Genomic DNA, 12,273 nt, shown 5'->3' with positions numbered 1-12,273 from the left:
GGGGGCAAGGAGGGCATGCGTGTGTGAGTAGTGGGGGTGGCAGGAGCAGGAGGGCCTTGCACTTATTCTTAGATGCTCTGAATGCCATCACCAAGGTCAGGCCTGCTGACCCCACAGCCAGCTTCTGACTGTAGACAGTTCAGATGCTTGTAAGACTAGACCCTTAGGAGGAGCAGAGCAGGTGAGAGTAAGTGCCCGGTGGGTGGGAATGGATTGTCTCCCGCAGTGGTACTGTTTCCATAGTAGCGAGAACAATCAAGAGGTTTGGAGTCCTTTCCACTGACCTTACTTTCTAAGGTAATTGACCCCCGAAACATTCCTGGGGATAGGTTGAATGTGTATACAGGCTGTCGATTGGGAGGAAAGCAGCACAGCTGTGAAGTGGGTGGCCAGTCAGAAATGTAAGCATGTGGCCAGTTCTTAGCCAGGGCACCCTCACCAGATTGACTGGCTCTTTCTCCCGTGTCTATCAGTGTAAGTATTACATTTGGGGTGTATGTTTGCATTTGGCAAAGGATACAAACCAATTCTGTCCCCAGATAGAGTTGTGATTCATTGAGGAGCTACCGAGTCCCCTGAAGGCTGAGGCCTTGCAGGTGGCAAGGCCGACGTGTAACCAGCCCCTGGGTTCATAGTGAGCTTTGCTTTGGTGGATTCAGTTACAAGGGGAGCAGAGCTGTCCTTGGCCCCATTGTAGCCCTAGGACTTCATAGAGGAGCAGGCTTTGAGTTCAGCTTGAAGAAGAACTTGGGGCTTTTCGAGAGGGTAGGCCAAGGAGCGAGTTGGGGGCGGGAGGCCATGTCGGAAGGCCTCGCTGTGGGAAGGAATTTGGATCCTGTAAGAGGTGGAGAGTATCAGGAAGACTCACCTTAAAGATCAGGTGCCAGTGGGTCTGTGCGTTTAGACTCCTCGCAAGTAAATTACACATCCCCTCTGCTTCTGTAGACGTGCACGTTTTCACAGAAAGCAGCTAAGTTAAAAGCCATGGGGGTGGCGGTGGCCGGGCTGGGCAGAGGTCCTCGCCGCCCGCCCTCGCCTCCGCTCCCTCCTTGCCTCTGCCGTGTCAGGCACAGTGCCCGTGCTGTTGCAGGTGCTGTATTTCTCCGAGTCCCTGGTGCCCACGGCAAGGAAGGCTTTGTGTGACCCCCTGGAGGAGGTCAGGGAGGCGGCCGCCAAGACCTTTGAGCAGCTGCACTCCACCATCGGCCACCAGGCGCTGGAGGACATCCTCCCGTTCTTGCTGAAGCAGCTGGTGAGTGGCTCTGCCGCACACCTTCCAGTTTGGCTTTACTGTCTCTGTAGAACGCGAAACTCGGGGGGCCTTCTCATGCCAAGGCAGCCGCAGTGTGGGCGCAGGAAGGTGGTGGGTGCAGTGGTAGCAGATTGAGCTCTGTCTTCTCCTTGGACAGTCAGTGAATGTGGGTGCAGTGGGAGGAGGGAGCAGCGTGGAGAAGGAAGTCGGTGGTGGCTGGTCCAGACAGCAGAGGTGGGGACAGGAGCCAGCGCCTCAGTGTTGCCCCCGATGGCCCTCTGCAGGATGATGACGCGGTGTCAGAGTTCGCCTTGGACGGTCTGAAGCAAGTCATGGCCATCAAGAGTCGTGTTGTGCTGCCCTACCTTGTGCCCAAGGTAAATCCCACCAGCAGCAGCTCCCTCTGACCCCGAAGCCACAGGCAGCGCATTCCTGGGGCTGCCGCGAAGACCGGTTCTGCGCTCAGATGCTGGGGGAGGTGGGCGGTGGGTGCAGGACGCCCTGGAGCGGACACTGCGCCCTGAAAAGCGGCCTGGGCTCTGCGGAGCCTGGAGCAGCCGGCACGGGCAGCGTTCCTTGCGTTGACGGTGTTCGTCATTCCACAGCTGACAACTCCGCCCGTCAATACCCGGGTACTGGCCTTCCTCTCGTCGGTGGCAGGCGACGCCCTGACCCGTCATCTTGGCGTGATCCTCCCAGCGGTCATGGTGGCCCTGAAGGAGAAGCTGGGGACTCCCGGTGAGCAGCTGGTGAGTGTCATGATCACTCCCGCCGGCTTTCTGACAGCCGTCGTCCTGCCTCGGAGGAGCCGTGCTCAGCCCAGCTGTCCCCTGTGCTTTCAGGAGATGGCCAACTGCCAGGCCGTGATCCTCTCAGTGGAGGACGACGTCGGGCACCGGATCATCATCGAGGACCTGTTGGAGGCCACCCGCAGCCCCGAGGTGGGCATGAGGCAGGCCGCCGCCATCATCCTCAGCATCTACTGCTCCCGCTCGAAGGCGGACTACACCAGCCACCTGCGGAGCCTGATCTCGGGCCTGATCCGTCTCTTCAACGACTCCAACCCCGTGGTTCTGGAGGAGAGCTGGGATGCGCTGAACGCCATCACCAAGGTCAGGCCTGCTGGCCCCTCAGCCAGCTTCTGACTGTAGACGGTTCCAGATGATTATAAGACTAGACCCCCCAACATAACCCCTGCATACCTGTCACCTGGCTTCAGCATCTCCCGTTCAGGGCCGGTCTCCGTTATACTTCCCCAGACCTCCCCTGCTGCAATGTTTCCAGGCAGCCTCGAGAGGGCTGTACTTACCTCTGACAGCCTCTACTTTTTCCTGGCTTCCCACAGAAGCTGGATGCTGGCAACCAGCTGGCACTAATTGAAGAACTCCACAAGGAAATCCGGTTCATAGGGAATGAGAGCAAAGGCGAGCACGTGCCGGGGTTCTGCCTCCCAAAGAAGGTAAGTCAGGGCTCACGTGCAGGGTGCTGTGGGCACGCGGCCTTCCTCGGCCTCCCCTCAGGCCCAGGTCTGCGTGGGGCGCCTGGAGCAGCTGTGTGTCAGTCTGGCTGTGCTCCAGCTGCTATGCCGCACCTTCGCAGACAGCGTGTTTCCTCCCGTGGTGGCCACATGGGGCCAGGGTTTACGCTGGGGGTGAGTCACAAAGGTGACAGCAGCCCGTGTGCCTGTGTGATGGGCCAACTGGGGCTCTTTTCTTCTGGCCACAGCAGTCAGGACTATTCCCCAGCCAGCACCCTCTCAGGCTGCGATCCTGGCAGCTGAGTCAGTCTCTCCCATGGCAGTATGGAGAGGGCGGCTGATAGCGCCTGCTTTTGGTGGGCGGACACCCGGGCCCAGTGCCCAGGAGATTTGACTCTCGCATGTGATTCTCTTGCCAGGGAGTTACATCCATCCTTCCAGTGCTGCGGGAGGGAGTCCTGACTGGCAGCCCGGAGCAGAAAGAGGAAGCAGCCAAAGCTTTAGGCTTGGTGATCCGCCTGACCTCAGCTGACGCCCTGAGGCCCTCCGTGGTCAGCATCACTGGCCCTCTGATCCGCATCCTGGGGGACCGGTTCAGCTGGAACGTGAAGGCGGCTCTGCTCGAGACACTCAGCCTCTTGCTGGCCAAGGTGAGCGACTGATGGGTTCATCCTCTTTGTCTGCAGGAGGCTGGTCCAGGGTGTCATGGGCAGAGTGACAGCTCATTCTGGAGAAACAGCAGAGCAGAGGGTGCTGAGACCTTGGACTTAGACCCACACTGCACACTGCTCAGTTACAGGCCCACCGCTTAGCTATGTGGCCGCAATGACCTCTGAGCCTGTGTCCTCTCCTGTAGTTGGAGATTGCTGATGCCGCCTGCCTGACTTAGGGCTGTGAAATGGGGACTTCGATGAAATAGCGTCTATCAGCCATTCCTCATGTTTTTCGGGGCAATAAATAAGCCTTTAGACTTAAAAAACGGATAGACAGAGTCAAGATTTGTTGTGGGGGAAAAAGAAGAAAAAAAGAAAAGAATTCTTACTTGAAGTTTGGAAACAAAGGCAAGCTTACAATTTTTAGGTTTTCTTTTCCTTTTTGAAGAAAGGGGTGGGGAGTAACTTCCCAGCTAAATGGGATTGTGAGCACCCAGCCTTATTCTGTAGAAAATTGAGTCTTTTTAAAAAAAAAAATTACGTGGCTTTCTGTGCTATTCTTTTCTGTGGTGATTTTGCAACTCTGCATACAAATGGCGCCTCCCTCAGGGAACGTGTCCCTGAAGCCACGGGTCAGATGCCACCTATAGACAGATGGTTCCCACCTCACACACGCACCAGCCTCGCTCCCGGGCACCTCCCAGCAGGCTGCCAGCTCCTGACCCAGGGTTCCAGGCAGCTGCTCTGATTTTCCCTTTCAGTAAAAGGAAACCCTCAGTCCTGGACTGTCTGTATTTTGTCACGAGTGCGCCTGCTCTTCTGTGGATGGTCAGGGGTTAAATTGGATTTTTAAAAAAATTCATATTTTTATTGATTTCGGAGAGGAAGGGAGAGGAAGAGTGAGACAGAAACGTCAGTGATGGAAGAGAATCATTGATTGGTTGCTTCCTCGAAGTCCCCCACCGGGGATCGAGCCCACCACCCAGGCATGTGGCCTGACTGGAAATCGACTGTGACCTCCTGGTTCGTAGGTTGATGCTCACCCACCGAGCCACACCATCTGAGCTAAACTGGATTTTTAATGGGAAGGTTGACCATGTGTACAGGGATGACTTTCGGAGGTCACTTGTTTCATAGGGTTGTTCCGGGAGGTAAATGGCAAGTGCTCAGTAGGCGGCACCTGCCCTTATGCACCTAGTTCGCTTCCCTGTCTTGGCACTAGAATCGATCTTCAGTGGTGCTGACAGCCGCCGCCTGCCTGCTGCTTAACGTATTCGGAGTCTGAGGTTCCAAGTCATTGCCAAGCTGACGGCTCCCTCAGTGGGGGTGCTCCTCCTCCTCCCGCCCCTCCCCTTTTTCCTGTGCCGCGAAGGAGGCCAAAGCAGAGGAGGAGGCTGCGCGTGCCCTGTCTGCGCGCGTGCCCTGTCTGTGCGTGGCTGTCCTCTCTTACGGGAACCTGTTCTTAGCCTGCGAGAGAGCTGGGCCAGGGCCAGTTCATGGTGGTCTGCTTCCATGCCTGTGGTGATGAGCTGCTTTCGTGCCTGTGGCACACTTGGACTCCACCTCACTGTGCTCTTGGGTGTGGGTTTTCTCACAGGTTGGGATAGCCTTGAAGCCCTTCCTGCCCCAGCTGCAGACCACTTTCACCAAAGCCCTGCAGGACTCCAACCGGGGGGTGCGCCTGAAGGCTGCTGATGCGCTGGGCAAGCTCATTTCCATCCACATCAAGGTGGACCCCCTCTTTACAGAGCTGCTGAACGGGATCCGTGTCATGGAGGACCCGGGTGTCAGGTGAGGTGCCAGCAGGGGAGTGCTGTGGCCAGAGGAGGCCAGGCAGCTGCTGAAGCAGCCCTGGGCCGGTGGAGGGAGCAGCAGTGAAGGAGAGCCATTGGTTCTGCAGGGACACCATGCTGCAGGCCCTGAGGTTTGTGATCCAGGGAGCAGGGGCCAAAGTGGATGCAGTCATCCGGAAAAACATCATCTCGCTCCTGCAGAGCATGCTGGGACATGACGAGGTACGGCTGCGGGTGGGCGGGCTAGTGGGCTCTTCTGTGGTTGGCATCTCTATTTTGCATTAGAAGAACCTGGTATACTTGCTGACTGGTCAGCAATCAGCCATTCCTGACATTTGTATCATTCTTTATAGTTTACCAACGTTTGGTTGTGAGCACAAGGCAGGTAGTATTGATATTGAGACTGTTGGTTTAAAAAAAAATTATATATATATATTTGATGGATTTCAGAGAGGAAGGGAGAGGGAGAGAGAGATAGAAACATCAATGATGAGAGTCATTGATTGGCTGCCTTCTACCCGCCCCCTACGGGGGATAGAGCCGGCAACCTGGGCGTGTGCCCTGACCTGGAATCGAACCAGGGACCTCCTGGTTCATAGGTCGAGGCCCAACTACTGAGCAATACTGGCCGAGCAAGGCTCTGTTATAGACAAGAAAAGTAAGGTTTTTAAAGTCCCAGATAGCTCATGAATTTGCTCTCTTAATTTTAAACAAGTCACATTTCCCCATTTGTAAAATAAAGGTTAATTTTTTGGTTCTGGAAACACTTGCTGAGCTGAAGGGTGAGCCTAGAGGTAACTAAAATGTGGTCACAGCCCTCAGGGAACTGTCTGGGGTCTGTCCCAGTGGGAGGTGTTGGCACAGTTGGAGAGAGTGAGACTTGCCTGGTCCACGCCCCGCCTGGTGGAGTCAGAGCAGAATCGGCGCCCTGTGACTCCTGGTTCTGTCACAGTTCCGTTAGCGTGGTCCTTCCTCACCCAGTCCGGAGGCATTTGTTAACCGTGACAGGCCCAGAAGGGGCTGAGTCTATGGATAAGAGATTTCCTTCCCCTTCAACAAACAGCCCTCTGTTGTGTCGTTGACTCACATCTGTGGGGCTAATCTCTGGAGAGAGGCCTTGGGTTCACGTGTCCACTGTGTGTGCCCCGCACGGGCCGGCCATTGTACCTATCACGTCTCCTCCCGTCTGGTCTGGTCCCCAGCCGCCTGCTGTCTGAGTACAGCCTGCCTAGGGGTTTAGATGGGAGACTACTTTCTTTTGGTCATAGTCTGCCCAGGTTTTTACAGGGCCAGAAACCTTGCAAGCAAAAGTGAGCATTTAAATCAATTTGCATTTCACCACAATGCAGCTTCAAATAGATCCTGTTGGAGAGAGAGGGTGTCAGAAAGCCCGTTAGCCTTGCCAGGCACCTGGGCTTCGGCGGGAACTCATAGGCCCCAAGTGCCTGCAGACCATCCCCTCCCCCTCAGAGCTTGCGGGCCTGGCGTTAGCCTCCCTGTGGCATTGAGTCCCCGGTTGGTTGGGTGGTGTTTTGCGGGAGGCCCAGCAGGTTGGCACTTACTGATCGCAAGAACCTCAAATCCAGCTCAGTGCCCCATCACTAGCTGACAGGGAGGAGCCATTTGTGTCTGGCTTGGCCTTTATTTATCTTCCTGGGTTGATTAGCGGCTCCAGTGTGACTTCCTGTGAAAACCCTAATAGAATGTAGGTGGCAGTGGCACACCGACATAGTAGAGAGAGAGCACACAGGATTGTGGGGGGGCGGGAGCTGAGGGGTTCTCTAGCTGGGTGGGCAGGAGCCTCCCCTCTCTACGCCTCCCCCTGCCTCACAGGGCTGTTGATAGTAATTGAGATAATAGTGTCAAGCATTCAGACTTCCTAAGAAGCAAGGTGCTGTGGAAATACAGTCATTATTGCTATTATGATGGAGATTACCATTTGCCCACACTGGAGTTTCTGTAATTAAGTGGAGTGCTGGGGTGTAGTTTTTCATTCTGCATCAAGTGGCAGTTGTAGTGAATGGCAGCCCCAGGCTGGAGGAAGGGCTGCAGTTCGAGTGCCCGAGTTGCTTTGTCCTCCTTCTTCCCTGCCCTTTGTCCTGGGCACTGTTGCCATGGTGACGATGGAGCTGGTGGGACAGCTTGCACCGCCTTTCAGTCCCTTCTCCGCTCTGTCAGGACAACACTCGCATCTCCTCGGCCGGATGCCTCGGGGAGCTGTGTGCCTTTATGACGGAGGAGGAGCTCAGCGCAGTCCTCCAGCAGTGCTTGCTGGGTAGGTCTCTCTTGCACACTGTGGACTTCTCCTGGGGGTTCTCAGCCCTGGGGGAGCTGTGGGTGTGCTTCCCTCTGCCCTCAGAGGGTCTTCTGGCAGCTGCTCTAGCCTCTCCAGGGGTTCCAGCTGCTAAAACAAAGTGGAGTTTCCAGTGCTCCCGTAGCCCTGAGTGTCTGCTCAAAGGACACAGCTGCAAGTCCGAAGGGGTTTGTGGGACCCTCTCCTTAACATGCCCTTGGGGCAGGGAGGCCCGTGTGCAGTGTGCGCTGGGGTTTCCGCCAGGATGAGTTGGCACTCTGGTCTCAGAGGCGGGGCAGGCCTGAGGGTCTGGGGAGGGCATGCTGTGAAGTGCAGGGCGACCCCCATGTGTCCTTCCACCAGCGGACGTGTCCGGCATTGACTGGATGGTTCGGCACGGACGGAGCCTGGCACTCTCCGTGGCTGTGAATGTGGCTCCCAGCAGACTCTGCGCAGGCAAATACAGCAGCGAAGTTCAGGACATGATCCTCAGCAATGCCGTGGCCGACAGGGTAAGGCGTTGGGGCAGCAGGCGGCCTCCCCTCCCCTAGCACAGTTCCCTGCCAGAGCCTCACTGACACAGCATGGTGTGGGGAGGGACCCAGACTGGGTTGTGGGTAGTCAGAGGCAAGGTTCAAGTTTTACCTTTTCTGGTAACTTGTGCCCTTGGACCAGAACCTGCTCTCTCTGGGCCCCAGTTTCATCATCTAAACCAGCGGTTCTCAACCTGTGGGTCGCGACCCCTTTGGCAGTCGAACAACCCTTTCACAGGGGTCGCCTAAGACCATCCTGCATATCAGATATTTACATGACGATTCATAACAGTGGCAACATTACAGTTAGGAAGTAGCAACGAAAATAATGTTATGGTTGGGTCATAACATGAGGAACTGTACTTAAAGGGCCAGAAGGTTGAGAACCACTGATCTAAAAAGTGAGGAGTTTGGGTTGAAGCACCAAGAGGTCCCTTCAAAGGAGAAAGTCTCTGATCCCTGTTCCTGGAACCAGTGATGCACGTGTTGTTCATCTGCCTCACAGCCAGGGCAGCCTTGGGTATAGGGCTGAGGAGGCTGGTGGTGCAGAGCAGGATCCCTGCCATTCCTGGGAATGGGGGTGCCTGGCCCCGTTGCCCAGGAAGGAGCTGGGTGCCGCCCTGCCCAGCTCTCTCCTCCCTCCACAGGTCCCCATCGCAGTGAGCGGCGTCCGGGGCATGGGCTTCCTGATGAAGTATCACATCGGGACAGGAGGGCCGCTGCCTGCCAAGCTCTCCAGCCTGCTCATTAAGGTGAGGGCTGGCCGCCGTGGGAAGGCCCACGACCAGGAACACTGGGCCCCGCCCAGCCCGCGGTGCTCAGCTGTCAGGGCTGTGGGAGTGGTTCTGTGTGCGTTTTTCTCTGGAAGAGTGCCTGACTTTTTGTCAGGGTCTCAAATAGACCTGACACCCCAAATCAAGTTAAGAACTAGTATTTTTTTAAAATATATTTTATTGATTTTTTTACAGAGAGGAAGGGAGAGGGATAGAGAGTTAGAAACATCGATCAGTTGCCTTCTGCACACTCCCCACTGGGGATGTGCCCGCAACCAAGGTACATGCCCTTGACCAGAATCGATGCCCTTCGGTCCGCAGGCGGACGCTCTATCCACTGAGCCAAACTGGTCAGGGCAAGAACTAGTATTTAAAGCATTTTTTTCTAGGCATCCCGACTTTATAAAACTAGGGACAGATCTGGGATCAAATTTAAATAAATCTCTTCTCTTGTCTCCCATTAGCTGGCATGGCACTTATGAGGGTGGTTCTTGTGGGGTGTATAAGCCGGGAAGCCAGATAGTGGGGCGCCTCACGGCCTGTGTAATAAGGCATGCTTCACCAACATGAATGTATACACAAGTCTGAACCAGAACCCGGCCCTGGCAGGTAGTGCAGTTGGTTAGAGCATCATCCTGATATACCAAGGTTGCAGGTTTGATCCCCATTCAGGGCACATTCAAGAGTCAACCAGTGAATGCATATGTAAGTGGAACAACAAATCTATGTTTCTCTCTCTCTCTCTCTCAAATCAGTCAGTCAAAAAAGAAAGAAAGAAAGAAAAAGAACCAGTACTGCCTTTTGAGAGGTGTGGCCAAGCCTGAGGCTCTGCCTTTGTAGCCAACTCCCAGGCGTTGACCGTGCTGGAGTTGCACGGACCTCGCTTTGAGTAGTGAGGTTCTGCAGGTGATGGTCCCCACCCTGCAGACTCCCAGAACCCTCCTGAGTTTGCCGCCCGATTAGATAGAGCCCGTGTGTGGGCATCACCCTGTTTGCAGCTGTTCATCAGCATTTGTTTACTGAGGACCCGCTGTGCACCCTGCTGGGTTGGACCTGGAGGTGTAGAGATAAGTGGGCAGACAAGATCCCTGGAGTTCGAGATGCACAGAAGGCCCGGGGAGGGCCCTAACTAAGTGGGGCTGTCAGGAAAGATCTCTGAAAGCTGACATTTCAGCTGAGACCTGAAGGATGGATGCAAAGGCACCACAAGTGAGGATGTGGGGCTAGCACGTCCCAGGCAGTGGGATCAGCCAGTGAAAAGGTCCAAGGCAGGAAGGCAAGTGGCATGTTTGAGGAAGTGGAAGCTCGGTGTGGGCAAGAGTAGTGAGCAGAGGGGAGAGTGGCATGAGATGAAGAGGGAGTCGCCCTGTCACCTTCCCATGGGAGGGAAGGTGGCGCATGGGAGCAGTGGGGTCAGTTTCCATGATGAAGTGAGTGTCAGGGCGGACGTTTGGGCTTCTTGGAGAAACAGATGGGATGCGCCTGCCTAAAAAGCCTATGTTCCTCTTCATAGTGTCTGCAGAACCCATCCAGTGACATCAGGCTGGTGGCTGAGAAGATGATCTGGTGGGCAAACAAGGACCCGCTGCCGCCCCTGGACCCCCAAGCCATCAAACCCATCCTGAAGGCTCTCCTCGACAACACCAAGGATAAAAACACTGTCGTCAGGGCCTACAGTGACCAGGCGATTGTCAACCTCCTCAAGATGAGACAGGGCGATGAGGTGTTTCAGGTGGGAGCCCGGGGCTGGAGTGCCTCCCAGGGCATGCTGTGGGCATTCGTCTGCAGATCTGCATGACCGTCTTAAACATCACACTCTTCCCTGCCACCTGTATGCATGAGTGTGGAGGGACAGATTGCGATCAGGGACTGGTCTCATGCCTGAAAACCATCCTCTCTTCCTGTAGTGTCAGACTTCTCTTAGCAACAGAGCCCTTTCTTCCAGTAAAATCTCACATGGCACCCAAATCTATGGAACATGCCAGCCGGGCTGCCTGTTGGAGCCCAGATCCCTGTTCACTCAGTCCCTCCCGCCGGGCAACCTTCAAAGCACTGAAAGCTCACCCTGCCTCGCCACGTGGAAAGCGTGGAGTGGTTTCCTTGGTTTTCCTCGATGCCCTCAGTGGTTCTAGTTCTGAGGTCACCACTCATTTTTGTCTTTGGTTGGAGAAACCTGCGGCCCTATTTCTGATTGTCTCCCTGTTCTGTCTTCCCCACAGTCCGTCTCTAAGATCCTGGACGTGGCCAGTTTAGAGGTGCTGAGCGAGTGCAACCGAAGGTCGCTGAAGAAGCTGGCCAGCCAGGCCGACTCCACGGAGCAGGTCGATGACACCATTCTGACATGATGGGCTCTGCGTCAGCATTTCGGCTCCACCTCTTTGTTCAATGTTTTCATTTTTGAAAATACGCTGGTTCCGATGGGGAGCTTAGGAGATGGCATTCCCAGGAAGTATTTTCCTATATCAACAGACCACAGCCAAAGCCTTAAACCCACACACACCTGAAGATTGCCTCCCATCCTTTTCTTTGGAGAAGAGAAGAAAAAGCACATGTGTGAGCCTCACCAGATGGTAGCTGGTAGCTGGTCCCCAGCTTAGCACGGCTGGTCCCCAGCTTAGCACGGCTGGTCAGACTGTGGCTCTCCTGTGCCTGAGCTCTGGTTGCAGAGCCAGCGCTCCCAACCTTTTGCCTAGATCCTGAGTGGTACGCCGGACTGTAGAGGATTGCCTCGTGTGGTGTGTCTTGGTGTAGCTTTTCAGTATTGTGTGGCCTGATTAGATCTGACCCCTGTCCAGTGACAGTGATACTCATGAAGCCTTGCAGTTCACAGGTGGGGGGTGGGGGGGTTAAAGGCAGGTTGTTTGAAGGAGGAATGTATAATAAAGGCTTTGATTTAATCTTTACGTAAGCCGATTTTTAATAATCTCCAAACATCCAATAAACACGCAGCTTCCTCCATCAGAAATAAGGCAAGACTGGCAGCTGTTTTCATAAGCATTGGCCACACTGATTCCTGGGCGTCTCTCCTGCTCTCGGCGTCTCAGAGATACGTACAGACTCTGTCCTGAGGTCAGGTCTGGAAAGGGTGCAGCCAGGCCTGTGACTGCACCCGGGGTGGAGGACGCAGGGCTGGCCGCGCCACTTCCCTGCTCTGTCCTGACTCAGGAAGGTAGGAGCTGCTGTAGTCAAGATTTAAGAGCGCTCCACCCGCCCTGTGGAGTGAGAACCACGCTCCTGCAGGCAGAGGACTGGCCAGAGGAAGACAGAGTAGCGGTTTAGCATCTGTCTCCTTTATGAGCAACTTCCTTCCTCCTGTTCTTAGAAGGCTCGTGATCCATGCGTCCTGTCTGAAGGAGCACGCCCCTCTGTGCCCAGTGACGCAAGTTTTTCTGGGCTGTTTCTCTGGTCACAGTACGGAATAAACAGCTATCAAAATGACTGGTCAGAGCTGTAAGAGGAAGAAGAATTAGACATGGTGGCAGCAAACTCCCTTTGTAAA

The 12,273-nt window shown here is 55.0% G+C and overlaps 1 protein-coding gene across 1 annotated transcript in view; it reads left to right on the top strand.

Annotated features, from left to right (window-relative positions):
- The window catches only part of GCN1 (GCN1, eIF2 alpha kinase activator homolog), a 51,629-nt gene extending 39,894 nt beyond the window's left edge, over positions 1-11,735 (top strand). Inside the window, exons 46-58 of the mRNA XM_015568164.1 lie at positions 1,091-1,252; positions 1,537-1,629; positions 1,858-2,001; positions 2,095-2,364; positions 2,598-2,711; positions 3,149-3,379; positions 4,980-5,173; positions 5,283-5,397; positions 7,354-7,450; positions 7,832-7,980; positions 8,649-8,753; positions 10,288-10,506; positions 10,994-11,735. Coding sequence (XP_015423650.1) covers positions 1,091-1,252; positions 1,537-1,629; positions 1,858-2,001; positions 2,095-2,364; positions 2,598-2,711; positions 3,149-3,379; positions 4,980-5,173; positions 5,283-5,397; positions 7,354-7,450; positions 7,832-7,980; positions 8,649-8,753; positions 10,288-10,506; positions 10,994-11,119 — 2,019 coding nt within the window. The 3' untranslated portion in view covers positions 11,120-11,735. The remainder of the gene's footprint in view (positions 1-1,090; positions 1,253-1,536; positions 1,630-1,857; positions 2,002-2,094; positions 2,365-2,597; positions 2,712-3,148; positions 3,380-4,979; positions 5,174-5,282; positions 5,398-7,353; positions 7,451-7,831; positions 7,981-8,648; positions 8,754-10,287; positions 10,507-10,993) is intronic.
- The last annotated feature ends 538 nt before the right edge of the window (positions 11,736-12,273 follow it).

The sequence above is a fragment of the Myotis davidii genome, unplaced genomic scaffold (genome assembly GCF_000327345.1).
Source record: "Myotis davidii unplaced genomic scaffold, ASM32734v1 scaffold803, whole genome shotgun sequence".
Classification (NCBI taxonomy): Eukaryota; Metazoa; Chordata; class Mammalia; order Chiroptera; family Vespertilionidae; genus Myotis; species Myotis davidii.
The sequence above is the reverse complement of the archived record's forward strand: the minus strand, read 5'-3'. Positions and strand labels throughout refer to the sequence as shown.